Source organism: Ranitomeya imitator, chromosome 5 (genome assembly GCF_032444005.1).
Source record: "Ranitomeya imitator isolate aRanImi1 chromosome 5, aRanImi1.pri, whole genome shotgun sequence".
NCBI classification, from domain to species: domain Eukaryota; kingdom Metazoa; phylum Chordata; class Amphibia; order Anura; family Dendrobatidae; genus Ranitomeya; species Ranitomeya imitator.
In genome coordinates this window covers 472,930,595-472,945,629 of record NC_091286.1, presented here as the reverse complement: position 1 = coordinate 472,945,629, position 15,035 = coordinate 472,930,595, and the positions used below count along the sequence as shown (strand labels likewise).

The window sequence follows — 15,035 nt, the reverse complement described above, 5'->3', positions numbered from 1 at the left end:
TACCACGTTGTATGTTAATAGGGGTAGGCTGGTTTGAAGGTAATTTTAGATAGGCCGTGGGGTGATCATACAGAAGTTTAAGCCAAGAGGTAATACCTCTCGGGAAGCCAAACTTAGCGAGGACTTCGAATAGGTGTGACCATGATACCGAGTCAAAGGCCTTCTCTATATCGAGTGCTAACAAGAGTAAGGATTGCTTGGAGTGATTAGCTGAATGTATTAAGTTAAGGTTCCTCCTAATATTGTCAGGGCCCTGTCTCTTGGGGATGAACCCTACCTGATCCCGATGGATCAGGATGGGCAGTATTTTATTGATTCTAGCCGTGATTATGGATGTGAAAATTTTTAAATCTATGTTTAGCAATGAAATAGGTCTATAGTTCTTGGGGTATAGGTGATCTTTCTTCGGTTTTGGAATTAAAGTTACGTGGGCAATGTAAAATTCAGGTGGCATTTGAGCTCCGTTTAGTAGAGCATTACAAAAGCTCTGTATATGAGGTATGAGTAAGCTGTCAAATTTTTTGTAGTACTGTGCTGTGAGCCCATCAGGCCCAGGAGCCTTGTTTTTTTTAAAATTTTTAATCGTTGCTTTAATTTTGTCAGAGTTGATTGGCGCTTGGAGATAAGCTGTGTCTGAGTCTGGGACTTTAGGTAGTGTTAGATCTTTGAGGAAGTTCTGGATGTGAGTCGGGGAAGGGGGCCGCGGGAGGGAGTATAGGTTTTGATAATATTGCTGAAACGTTCTATATATTACATCTGGGTGGGCAGTAATACGGCATGTATGATCTTTAATGGAGGGGATATTATTCAGGAGCTCTCTACTCCTAAGTTTACGGGCCAACATGCTGCTTGGTTTGTTAGCATATTTGTGAAAAGTAGATTTAGTCCATGTCAGGGCCTTTTCTGATCTATTTGTTAAAATGGTATTGAGTTGTAATTTAGTATCACAAATTTTCTTGATTAGATAAAGTGAGGGGAGTTTTTGGTTTGCCTGTTCTAATTTTGAGAGTTTATTTTCTAATTGCAATTGCAATTCGGTCCTTTGCTTTTTCCTGTTAGAGGCAATTTTGATCAGGGTCCCTGTTATTAATTTTTTGTGTGCCATCCACACATTTCCCGGGGACACGTCTGCGGTATTGTTAGTTTGGAAATATAGGTTCAGCTCGTCCTTTACAGTAGATAAGACCGTTGGGTCTGTTAGTAGAGACTCATTCAATCTCCACCTGAACAGCCTAGAAGTGGTAATGTTAAAGTTAAATGCAGAAAGGACGGCATCATGGTCTGACCAAGATGATACTATATGTCGGGAGTATAGAACCGAGGGGAGTGTTTTGGAAGAGGTGAGATGTAAGTCAATTCTGGAATAGGACTTTTGTGCGGGGGAGAAATATGTATATTCCCTCTGAGGGCCGCTTAGCTCTCGCCAGATATCTGCCAAACAATTTACTTTCAGCATTTGTAGGATTTTTTCCCTGTCTGTTTTTGATATGTCTGCTCGATTCAGTGAGCTGCTGTCAAGTGACGGGCTCAAAGTGAGATTGAAGTCGCCACACCATATGAGGTGATGATATGAGAGTGAAGCTAATTTTGATAAGATTAGACGTATGACCCGAGTCTGAGTGGCAGTTGGCAGGTAGCTATTAACAATGCATATATTTAGACCCTGCAAGGTCCCCATCAGGATAATGAATCTGCCCTCAGGATCTGAATACGTGTTAGTGGGTTGGAAAGGAAGGTTGTTGTTAATTAGAATAGCCACGCCCCTCGTTTTGCAGTCCCAGGTTGAAAGGAAGAATTTCGAGTAATGTGCATCTAGGAATTTGGAGTGGGAAGAATTGGAAAAATGGGTTTCCTGAATGCAGATCACATCCGGGTTGTGCTTCCGATAATCGAGGAAGGCCTTTTTACGTTTTAGAGGCGAGTTGAAGCCCCTCACATTATGGGAGAGCACTCTACACATGCTTAATTAAGTGGACACTGCTAATAAGAGGCAAACCATCGCCCTCCACCCGGCCCCAACCTACAAATTCACCCTCACAGCAATAATCTCTATGTGGAAACGAGAGGAAAGAGACGAACAGGGGGAAGACGTTGACACAAAACATAACATAAGTTTTCCAAAGGGCATTGAGCCCATAAGATGCGGCGATCTGGGGTCCCATATTAAGGACACCAAGATTCGCCGAGGTTGGGCAGCATGTTGCAACCCCGAGAACCCCAACCCTTGAATCATATAAGGTTGACTTTGTAATATGGGGAAGAGGAAGGAGAGGGAGGGAGAGAAAGAAAGGTGAGAAAGGGAAAAGAGAGAAAAAGAAGGCATTACAGATTGCACCGCTCTTAAAGGTATGCTGTCCCCGGGTGGGGGGGAATTTTTGCTGTGCTCCGGTCGCTGGAAAGGGTTAAATGGGGTCCGTCGGGTAGCAGAGCTCAGCACAACATGTCTGTCATTGCCGTACTCTGCGCATGCGCCCCGTCAATAAAGTTTTATCTTCTAACTCACTTCACTTAGTTGCGGCATGAGTTGTATGCAGGGGATAACAGTGCCGCCTGAGAGCTATTGTTACAGCGTTTAGTGTGGTCAGCCCCAGTTACAACGTTGCGGCCTGCTGTTTTCTGCTGCTTAAAAGTACCACGTTCTCAGGGCATCAATAGGGCTCTGTAGGCCTCAGGTCCTATATGGTTTGTGACAAGAATACTGATGCCTCCGGAGGGGAGATTTACGCCACCCCCACCTATGGCTGTGACCGGCAGGATTCCCCCCTGCGGTTATCAGAGAGAGTGGGGAGAGAGAGGGGTCACAGCAGTGTTGCAGCGGCGCTGCTATGGCTCTGCAGAGACGCACAACTGTTATCAGGGCGAAGTACTGTGTCTTGATGTAGAGCTTTTCTCAGCAGGGCTGCCGGAAACCGCGCCTCCCTGGTTTTAGATATGACCGGTGGGATTCCCCTCCTGTTGTTTACAAGGAGAGTGGGGGAAGAGGGGAGTTTCTGTGGCGTTGCAGCGGCGCTGCTGTGGCTCTGCCGCGGCACACAAATGGAGCTGGCACAATCTGTTTATTTATATATCCGCCGCGCGGTGATTACTCATGGCCGCTGTTGCTTGTAAACTGACTCCGCTGTCCGGCTGGTGTCCCGGGGGATCTGTTCCTGTAAGATCTTAAGTGTGCCGGCACGCTGGGAGGGATCTTCACTCTCCTTATCCTGGTACTATTTTTTGTCCTCTTTGCAGTGTGTATGGATGAGCCTGTGAAGCTGAGCTGCCGCCGGGACTCCTTCACCTCTCAGGAGATTGTACGCCTGTGCTGCGACCGGGTCTCCTTCGCTGCCACTTAGTTATTATCGGTGTGCTTCCGCCAGCTTTGCAGGGTTTACCCACTTATGTGCCTCCCAAGGTGGAGTAGTGGGGGGTCCGCTGGTGTCACACTACATGTGTAGAAGTGTCCCACAGATTTAATTTGGTGGCACCCTGTCTGTTAGTGTGCCTAATGATCCGAGCTGCGGCAGGGACTACTTTTCCTGCCCCTTATTGTGGTGAATGCGTGGCCCGATGTTCTAGGAGGTGGATAAGTTTGGGGAAGAAAGTGATATTGTGCCTCCTCTAGATGGGTAGCTGGGAGTCCCCTGACTGCTTGGGGTACGGGTCAGAGTACCTTATAGTCCATGCGGCAAGGCCCTGCTCCTTATCCTCTGCACGCTGTTGTATATGGGGGATATCCCTCCGCCACTTTCACCCCGCAGATCTCCACAGTTCAGAGACGGAGTTAATCCCAAATAAGGGTCCAATTCTTCCGGATCCAGTTTCCGGGTGGTCCAGGTTCCTTCAGGAGAGCCTCTAGTCAAAAAAATCTCTCGCGTTCTCTTTTTGTCGCTTTTGAGTCCTGGCTTGGTGGGAGCTCTGGGCTCTTGCCTCCTACATTGGCAGTGCTCAGGCCACGCCCCCTTTAAGGACTTTTATTTTATCTATAAACAGTAAGACAGGTACACCCGGTCAAATTATGATTTTGCATAGTGTAATGACACTTTTTTTGTTTGTTTTTATATTCTCTTATGAACTTTTAGAGTCTTATTACCCAGAGATATTTTTAACTGCAGTGGGCTAAGCTGATTGTAAAAGTAAATGGGACATAATTGGGGAGATATGTTGAGTTTTGCTTTGTACGTAAACAAGACGTCAAACCAATTAAATCTTTCAGCAATCCTTTGTTTACTTTCGTCTTTCCTATCGAGAAGCGGCTCTGTGTTTACTGCTTCTCTTATTAGACATCATCTGTATTTTCTCTATATAAATAATTCATGCCTCTATAATCACTTTATTAATGGACCTAAGATGACTTTTAAAGTGCGCACCTCCTCTCGAGTCTGGAGCAGAGAGATGTTCATGGGGATTATTTTACCTTCCATGTTTTCCTATTGCACGTCGCCAAATATGTGGAATAATATATTTGCTTCAGCATGAATCCACGTGGCTTTTGTATTTCAAGTGAAGATTAACCATGTGTGTTGCCATTACATGCTTTACGCTTTGTACACAATATTCTAATATGATCTCTATGCAGGAGTTTGATGTGAAACCAAATGATGGTTTGTATCCGAGCGGACAAATGTATTTGCAACTTTTCAGCATGGAAAAATCTTTGACAAATTTTATGCTAACTGCCTTTTGGATATTTAGGCTATGTGCACATGTTGCGGATTTGCCTGTGGAATTTTCCTTGCTGATTCTGCATCTTTTGGCAGAAAACGCAGGTCAAAATCTGCGCATTTTTATGCGGATTTAGTGCATTTTTCCTGCGGATTTTGTGCAGATTTCATGCGTTTTTACCCCCGCATTTTCCTATTATGGAATGGGTGCAGAAACGCACGAAGAATTGACATGGTCCTTTTTTTTAATCCGCTGCGGATTCCGTGCGGAATTTTCCGCACCATTAGCACAGCATTTTTATTTTCCCATTGATTTACATTGTACTGTAAATCACATGCGGTTCGGCAGTGTTTCTGCGCGGAAAAACTCTGCGGGTCCGCAGTAAATCTGCAACGTGTACACATAGTTTTAAAGTGTGGGCTTTATAATAGAAATTGCTGTCAAATATATTTCATAAAAAGTACTATAAACTGACATCAAGGTGTGCACTACAAAATAGACACAGACCGACGGTTACTTTGCCATTGAACATTCCCTATGAGGAGCTAGATCACCTCAAGTTGAACTATAAATTTGGCTGGAAGACTGATGCTATAAAATATTTGTGGGTTAACCGGAGTTCATCTTCCAAAAAACTTTTTTTCCACTACTTCCCTGCCCTTTTTAGGAATCTGAAAAGGCTATTGGTTAAATGGTCCAGTCCTTCATTTTGAAAATGACCCTTGTTCCTAAATTGCTATGTTATTTTGAGACCCTTCCTATTCTAGTTAGATTAGGGGAATTTAGGGCTCTCCAAGCATGCATAATGATATTTATATGGAACAATAGGAAACACAGAATATCTAAATCTTGGGCCTCTTTAGGAGTCTACAAAAAGAGGAAAAAAATCGAGAAATTGTGGTTGGCTTCAGTCCACCCGAATTCTCTGCTGTAGTCCGAAATCTAATTAGGAGAAAACTACAAATATAGATTACAGAACAACCACAAAGTGGATTTCTTCACCAAATGTGTCAATTGAATCAGTATTACAGCACCATTACAGCCATAACTTTACATTACAAAATCGTGCTGACAGAGATTCTCTTTAAAGGGAATCTGTCACCAACTTTTTCGTATTTAAGCTGCGGCCACAGCCATCAGGGGCTTTTCTTATCTTTCAGGTTACATCCGGGGGCTTATCTACCGCATTACGGAATGCTGTAGATAAGCCCCTGATGGCGGTGGCCGAAGCTTATATACGAAAAAGTAGGTGACAGATTCCCTTAAAGGGAACATGTACTGACAGCATTTTGTTGACATAAACTATGTTAAGAAATAAAATGATGACCTATATATAAATAATACAAGATCCACCATTCACTAAAAGTTTGGTCCACATGGCTGCTATAAAGCATATCATTAAATGGTGGTAAATGCAGTGTAGGCAAGATGACACTCTCCATAACTATGTACAGAAGCTAGAACAAAAAATTGGTAACCAAAAAATAACATATTTAAAAAAGTATATTTCTGGGTTAAATTAGTAGATATTTATATAGATGAAACATTCCCTATAAAGAGATTTCCCCTGCAACACTCACTTACAGCACATTAAAAATGTGTAAAAAGAAAATCTAATCATTCTTCTAGCAAGGATCCTTTTAGGCCTGAGAAAAGGGTCCTGCTTCCAAAGTACTGTATACAAGTGGTTGTGCATCCCTGTACGAGTGGGTTTGTAAAGGATAATTTGTGGATTAAATCCACGCTGCCACAATGATACAAATTCATATATATTGAAGAATTTTGGTGGTTTATTCAACACCTTTCAAGGTCTATCTGACCCCTTCATCTGGAAAATTACCACAAAGACATACAGACATGATGTTGTTAAACTACTTAAATACATTCGATGTGACATCCGATGTCTGAGTTCCTGAAAACGTTAATAAATGATTAATCTAATACAAAATCATTCCAAACTAAATGCATACAGAAATTCTTATTCAGCTTGATAACTATTTCATTCATTTTTCAGGTTTAAAAATGAAAAAAGTAAGAAAGTGAGAGAAGAAATTTTTTTTCTCTCAAGCGGTTTATATTGGAAAAAATGGGGAAGAGAACCCACCTGGGGGATGTGACACAATCCCCATCCAGCCTTCCTTGCTGTCTGTGCCACAAATTCAAACAAGCATTTAAGCTGATTAGATGTATATATGACTAAATAAATTCCACCATTTAATTAATAAAATAAATAATAATATATTAATTTTAAAACTATTTCTATATTTGTTTATTAAAAAGTAATAAACGAATGTAGAAATAGTTTTAAAATTAATAAACACATGTAGAAATAGTTTTAAAATGAATATATCTTATATTTTTTATTAATAAAATGGTGGAATTTATTCAGTCATATATACATCTAATCAGCTTAAATGCTTGTTTGAATTCGTGGCACAGACAGCATGGAAGGCTGGATGGGGACTGTCACGTCCCCAGGTGGGTTCTCTTCCCCATTTTTTCCGATATAAACCGCTTGAGAAAAAAAATTTCTTCTCCCACTTTCTTACTTTTTTCATTTTTAAACCTGAAAAATTAATGAAATAGTTATCAGGCTGAATAACAATTTCTGTATGCATTTAATTTGGAATGATTTTGTATTACATTAATCATTTATTAATGTTTTCAGGAACTGTAACATCGGATGTCACATGTCAGGAGTTCCTTTTCGCTCCTGTTTTTGAAATTTCAATGTATTTAAGCAGTGTAACCACATCATGTCTGTATGTCCTCGTGGTAATTTTCCTGATGAAGGGGTCAGATAGACATTGAAACGCATTGGATAAACCACCAGAATTCTTCAATATATCTGAATTTGTATCATTGTGGCAACGCGGATTTAATCCACAAATTATCCTTTACAAACGTCTCCGAGAATGTCACGTTGGCGGCCCGTGGCTCTACGGTAGCTGATATACACATTCTTTTGCTTTATGCCATCAGGTGAGCAGCTCCTTGTTAAAAACTACAATTAATCCGAAGGATAAGACCCTATTTGCGCTTTTTTATCTCCTTAATTTACTGTATAAATGTGTTGGCTGTTTTCATAAATCCTGTTTAGTTATTACATGTGGGTGAAGCTTATTTTCTGCGAATAGATGAGGCCCCAATTTTTCTGCCACCTGAGGTCGTCTATCTGCTGAAATTTATGACATATGGAGTAAAAATGTGATGAAAATCCTGTGTTGATAAAAAAAAAAAAATCTGTTGTCGAAAGGAATTGTGGAAAGTGACTATAAATGAGTAAATTAATTCAGAGGAAACTGTTTGAAAAGTTTAAATACTAAATGGTGAATGTATTTGTAGCACAGTGAATTGTTTAATCATGTAAAAAATAATGGACATAGATTTGATTTACTTCTATATTTCAGGTCTCTAATATTCAGTCCAGAACAGCTTTAGTATCATGGTCACCTGCCAATGGGTATCCAAGTGGAGAGAAGTCCAGTAATGGCCTGTCCTATTCCAGTAGTTATGAGGTGGCCTTATCCGATAAAGGGAGAGATGGAAAATATAAGATTATTTACAGGTAATAAGCCGCATATGAATCAGGAGCCTTTTGGTATGGTGTACAGTATAGAGGCATTTTATTATGAGTGTTAAAAGAGACAATGGACAGCAATGATATATGAAGTGGCCATATGCGGTTTGTCTTTACATCTTTCACTGTGCCTTAGACATGAAAGCATGCATAAATGTCATTAATATCTCCATCGCTCTTTTTTGCTCTCTCGGTCTCATTAATGCATCATCTTGATAACTTTTTTCAGAAAGTTGCTTAAGTGGATTAAGAAAAGTTAACATTGCAAAAGCAACTGACTGATCCCAAGTTAGGTTTCAGCTTACACTTTTCTGCATCTTGATAACACAGGGTGTGTGTGTATATGTATGTGTGTGTGTATGTATATATATATGTATGTATATATATGTATATGTGTATATATATTTATATGTGTGTATATCTTTACAGTGTGTTACAATACAGTGGCATGTAAAAGTTTGGGCAATCCTGGTAACATTTTCTCCCTAAAATACAAAGGAAATGTGTCGGCCTATTAGGGTATGCTTCCACCTTCAGGAAACCCAGCGCTTTGGAAGCAGCGGATACCCCTCTCCACCCAAAGCGCTGCCCTCTGTTGTACGCGTGGTGACTCTGGATGTGTTCATTGAGCACATGCGGAATCACCACATAGTATTCATTGACTGTGGTATTTATCTCCACTATGCTGTAACATCGGGACGCTACTGGTTGGACGCTACAGCAGTACACAGCGTCCAATCCGCAGCAAATCCTGATGTAATCCGGCACGTGGAAACATACCCTAAGGCTGCTTTCACACACCAGTTTTTTGCCATCCGGCACAATCCGGGCGAATTTTGAAAAAAAGAGATCCGGCAAAAGTTGTCTCCGTATCCGTGTCTTTTACTCATAGACTTGTATTAGCAACGAATTGTGAAGGGTGGCCTCACGTTTCATCTGTTTTTTTTTGCCGGATCCATCGAAAATTAGTTTTCCAGCGGCTGGAGAAAACAGAGGAACTTTTTTTGTGTGTCCGTTAAAAAAACTGACAGTGACGGATCCGTCACCGTCCATCGTTTGCTATAATGGAACCCTGTGGCTCCGGATCCGTCAAATGATGGAATCCGGCGACGGATTCCGTTTTTATAAACTAAGCATGTGTTTAACATTCTGGGGATCTCTCGCGCTCTCTCTCTCTCCCCCTCCCCCCTGGATCAGCTAGTCGGATTTTTTCCCCGGATTAGCTAGTCTGATCCAGCGAAAAAACGGATCCTTCACATCAGTTTTTAACAATTTGCGACGGATCCATTTTTTCAAAATTCACCAGATTGTGCCTGACTGCAAAAAACTGATGTGTGAAAGTAGCCTAAGAGATCAATTCATTTTCAACTTGCTTCAGTGTTTACAATAACGGTAATTTTGACCAGGTGTGCAGAAATACAGTGAGGTAATTAATTGTTGGCTGAGGGAGGTTTTACCACCCTGAATGACACTTGAAACACAAATCATTAATATCTTCTGCTATCAGCTCCCTTTGTAATAGCCAATCAATGTTCTCTCAGATGTGCTAGATGGGAGACCAGTTCGGAGATTCTGCAGGCGTGAGGAACATGCGACCTTGTGTTGTCGTGTTGAAACTCGCTCTTGGGAAACTTCAACATTCTGTCATAAAGGCCTCTTTATTCTCTTTGTGTTGACCACGTGGTCCCCAGTCCAATCTCCAGCTATCATTGCAACAAAGACAAAAGCGAGACTCATCGTTGCAGTCTCCGTTGCCCGTCTTACTATTTACCATAGTAGTTTTTTCATGACGTCAATGGAACATCTGTAGCTGGACGTCTGATGTTCATAGTTGGTGGCTTGTTTAGACACTGTTTGATACCTTATGCTTGGTACATGATGTCTAATTTCACTTGTAGTTCAGAATAGATCACATGTCATTTTTCAAATCTGACAAGGCCACTTGGGAAACACGGTGAGACAGCTGAACCCCTCTATTCTTCATTCAAGGTACACTAACCGTGTACTAAAAGTGTCCCAAAAGCTGTTTTTTTAACACAACAGCGCCAGGCCGCATGTTTTTCATGCTGCTTTGAGCAGTCCATGAGGCCTAAATGCACTATTATGGCCTGCAGCACCTTCGAACTTGTCTCCTATCAAACACAACTGGGTTTCTTCGGCCAGAAATTGCATAGGGATTCACGATGGCAGGGCATTCCTCTGAGAACCATTAATAATCTCCATTATAGAATGCCAAGGTGTGTAAGTTCATGTATTTGTGTGTGGGGCTCATATTGCTGAATAGATTGAGTTGATTTGAAAAATTTGTTTCCCCTTTTTTCATCACTTACATATCACTAACATGTCTATCGATCCTGTGATATTCATAACTCTACTACTTTTCTTTCACTTTGAAATCGGAAGATGTCCATCAGTGCCATCACCTCAGATCTAGCAGTAACCAGTGGGACCCAGCTACACCCATCTACTGATTGGTGAAGTCTGTCTCCATACATAAATTGTGGCTAATAAGCAATACCTTCCACATGGAAACAAAGCCAAGCAACTCAAATATGGATAAAACCAAAGTAACTGAGGTGTAGACAAATGGTAGTAGGTGCTCTTGGACTGATGAATCGAAATGTGAAGTATTTGAATGCAACTGAAAACAATTAGTTCGCCGAAGAACTGGTGAGTTGTACAATGAGTATCTGCAGGTTAGAGTGAAGCAGGACGACCCCCAGACATACATACTTTTTGCCTCCCTTTTTCGTCATAGATTTTAAGCTTACAAGCAGGGCCCTTTTGGTGTCTGTTGAATTGTGTTGCTCTAATGTGTGTACATGTCCCCTCTGAATAGTTAAGTGCTGTGGAATATATTGGAACAATAAAAATTCTAATTTATTATAGTTTTCATAATTTGTCACACCTGCCCAAAACGTTTGCACAGTACTTTTTTTTTTTATACATTTTTAATGTATGCTGGAATCTTATGGAAACTATGTGCTGCATAGCAATAAGATATATGCATTAGAAATCTTTCCAGGTCGTGGCCAGGCGGATGGCGGTGCTCTAGATCGTTCATTCTGTCCCTTATATTGATGATGATATCACAGCTGAGGGCAGAATCCTGTATTATCTTCCCCCTTTCGATCTCTCACTCTCAATATACAATTTGTCTCCGCAGTGGAGAAGAATTAGAGTGTCATTTGAAAGACCTCAGGCCGGCAACAGATTATCATGTCAGGTGAGTTATAGTCTTGTTGTTTTAGCATCTGAGCGGGGAAAACAATACCAATTTCTGTCATATTATGAAGCAATTTTTTGTTAAAAAGGATAAATGACCTCGTGTTTTTTTTTTATAATCTTTTATTATGATTTTTTTGTACAATATAATAGTATTCTATAACTGGAACATTATGAAAATGCAACAATTTTTTCTGCAAAAAATTGTGTACTTTAATTCTGCAAATAGAATTTTTAGTTTTCTTTGCATTGAATTGGCATTTAGTACGTGGCCGATACACACCATGATTACACAATTGTCTTACGGTCATACGGATGGTAAAATATGTCCACTAATTGAAGCTTCTAATATACTAATAAATTATGAGATAGCTGAAGACAGATAACTCGTCCAAACCTCCTGTTCGTTATGAGACAGCTGCTGACAGACATACCTGTGTGTGCTCATGTCAGTGATCGTATTCATTCATCCCATTTTTGTATAAGTTTTATTTCAATTTTTGGAGAATAACTATCATTTATAGTCTTGGCTCTACAACTCCAATTCCAAAAACATTGCATGTAAGACAGCTGTTTTTAATGCAGGTAACAAGTTGATTAGGAGCATCTAACTGGTCTGTAGGAACCAGAACTCTTAATGGTTGGTACGAGATCAAATACTTATTTCTCAATGCAAAATGCAAATAAATTTATATAATTCATACAATGTGATTTTCTAGATTTTATTTGTGATATTCTATCAAAGTTAAAATTAACCTACTCTTAAAATTATAAACTGTTCATGTATAATAATAATAATAATAATAATAATAATGTATTTGTCAGTGGGCAAACTTACAAAATCAGCAATAGATCAAATACTTATTTCCCCTGCTGTATAAGTATATATGGGGCTGCGGGGACGATCCATCATACCATGATTCTGTGTGTGTGTGTGTGTGTGTGTGTATGTGTGTGTATATATATATATATATATATATATATATATATATATATATATATATAATATATTATACACACAGTACAGACCAAAAATTTGGACACACCTTCTCATTTAAAGATTTTTCTGTATTTTCATGATTATGAAAATTGTACATTCACACTGAAGGCATCAAAACTATGAATTGAATATGAACATGTGGAATTATATACTTAACAAAAAAGTGTGAAACAACTGAAATTATGTCTTATATTCTAGGTTCTTCAAAGTAGCCACCTTTTGCTTTGATGACTGCTTTGCACACTCTTGCCATTCTCTTGATGAGTTTCAAGGGGTAGTTACTGGGAATGGGAATGGTCTTCCAACAATCTTGAAGGAGTTCCCATAGATGCTTAGCACTTGTTGGCCCTTTTGCCTTCACTCTGCGGTCCAGCTCACCCCAAACCATCTCGATTGGGTTCATGTCTGGTGACTGTGGAGGCCAGGTCATCTGGCGTAGCACCCCATCACTCTCCTTCTTGGTCAAATAGCCCTTACACAGCCTGGAGGTGTGTTTGGGGTCATTGTCCTGTTGAAAAATAAATGATGGTCCGACTAAACGCAAACCGGATTGAATAGCATGCTGCTGCAAGAGGCTGTGGTAGCCATGCTGGTTCAGTATGCCTTCAATTTTCACTAAATCCCCAACAGTGTCACCAGCAAAGCACCCCCACACCATCACACCTCCTCCTCCATGCTTCACGGTGGGAGCCAGGCATGTAAAGTCCATCCGTTCACCTTTTCTGCGTCGCACAAAGACACGGTGGTTGGAACCAAAGATCTCAAATTTGGATTCATCAGACCAAAGCACAGATTTCCACTGGTCTAATGTCCATTCCTTGTGTTCTTTAGCCCAAACAAGTCTCTTCTGCTTGTTGCCTGTCCTTAGCAGTGGTTTCCTAGCAGCTATTTCACCATGAAGGCCTGCTACACAAAGTCTCCTCTTAACAGTTGTTGTAGAGATGTGTCTGTTGCTAGAACTCTGTGTAGCATTGACCTGGTCTCTAATCTGAGCTGCTGTTAACCTGCGATTTCTGAGGCTGGTGACTCGGATAAACTTATCCTCAGAAGCAGAGGTGACTCTTGGTCTTCCTTTCCTGGTGCGGTCCTCATGTGAGCCAGTTTCTTTGCAGCGCTTGATGGTTTTTGCCACTGTACTTGTGGACACTTTCAAAGTTTTCCCAATTTTTCAGACTGACTAACCTTCATTTCTTAAAGTAAGGATGGCCACTCATTTTTCTTTACTTAGCTGCTTTTTTCTTGCCATAATATAAATTCTAACAGTCTATTCAGTAGGACTATCAGCTGTGTATCCACCAGACTTCTGCAGAACACAACTGATGGTCCCAACCCCATTTATAAGGCAAGAAATCCCACTTATTAAACCTGACAGGGAGGGCACACCTGTGAAGTGAAAACCATTCCCAGTGACTACGTCTTGAAGCCCATCAAGAGAATGCCAAGAGTGTGCAAAGCAGTCATCAATGCAAAAGGTGGCTACTTTGAAGAACCTAGAATATAAGACATAACTTGTTGTTTCACACTTTTTTGTTCAATATATAATTCCACATGTGCTAATTCATAGTTTTGATGCCTTCAGTGTGAATGTACAATTTATCATAGTCATGTAAATACAGAAAAATCTTTAAATGAGAAGGTGTGTTCAAACTTTTGGTCTGTACTGTGTAATATATATATATATATATATATATATATATATCTACTATATAATTGTCTAAGGGTCACTTCCGTCTTTCTGTCTGTCCTTCTGTCTGTCTGTCTGTCACGGATATTCATTGGTCACGGCCTCTGTCTGTCATGGAAATCCAAGTCGCTGATTGGTCGTGGCAAAACGCCCACGACCATTGCCAAGACTAATCAGCGACGGGCACAGTCCACCGGCAAAATGGCCGCTCCTTCCTCCCCGCAGTCAGTGCCCGCTCCATACTCCCCTCCAGTGAGCCCTCACACAGGGTTAATGCCAGCATTAATGGACCGCGGTGTAACGCACTCCATTAATGCAGCTATTAACCCTGTATGACCAACTTTTTACTATTGATGCTGCGTATGCAGCATCAATAGTAAAAATATCTAATGTTACAAATAATAATAATATAAAAAAAACGTTATTCTCACCCTCTGACATCGCGCCCTGTCCTCGGCAGTGCAAGCGGCAGGTTCCGATGCCAAGGATGCTATGCGAGAAGGACCTGCCATGACGTCACGGTCATGTGACCGCGACATCATCAAAGGTCCTGCGCTCATACCAACCATGGGACCGGAAGCTGCCGAGTGCACCGCACACAGGCGCCAGGACTTCAAGGGGCCTTCGGATGGTGAATATATGTTTATTTTTTATTTTAAGTCTTTTTTAACCTGTTACATAAGTGGCTGGGCAATATACTACGTGACTGGCCAATATACTACGTGACTGGCCAATGTACTACGTGACTGGCCAATATACTACGTGACTGGCCAATCTACTACGTGACTGGGCAGTATACTACGTGTCTGTGCTGTATACTACGTGGCTCTGTGCTGTATACTACGTCGCTATGCAATATACTAGGTGGCTGGCCAATATACTACGTGACTGGCCAATCTACT

At 40.9% G+C, this 15,035-nt stretch overlaps 1 protein-coding gene across 1 annotated transcript in view; it reads left to right on the top strand.

Moving 5' to 3' along the window:
* Positions 1 to 15,035, top strand: part of FNDC3B (fibronectin type III domain containing 3B) — a 598,527-nt gene that overhangs the window by 379,617 nt on the left and 203,875 nt on the right. The window contains exons 8-9 of the mRNA XM_069727312.1: positions 8,055 to 8,212; positions 11,391 to 11,450. Coding sequence (XP_069583413.1) covers positions 8,055 to 8,212; positions 11,391 to 11,450 — 218 coding nt within the window. The remainder of the gene's footprint in view (positions 1 to 8,054; positions 8,213 to 11,390; positions 11,451 to 15,035) is intronic.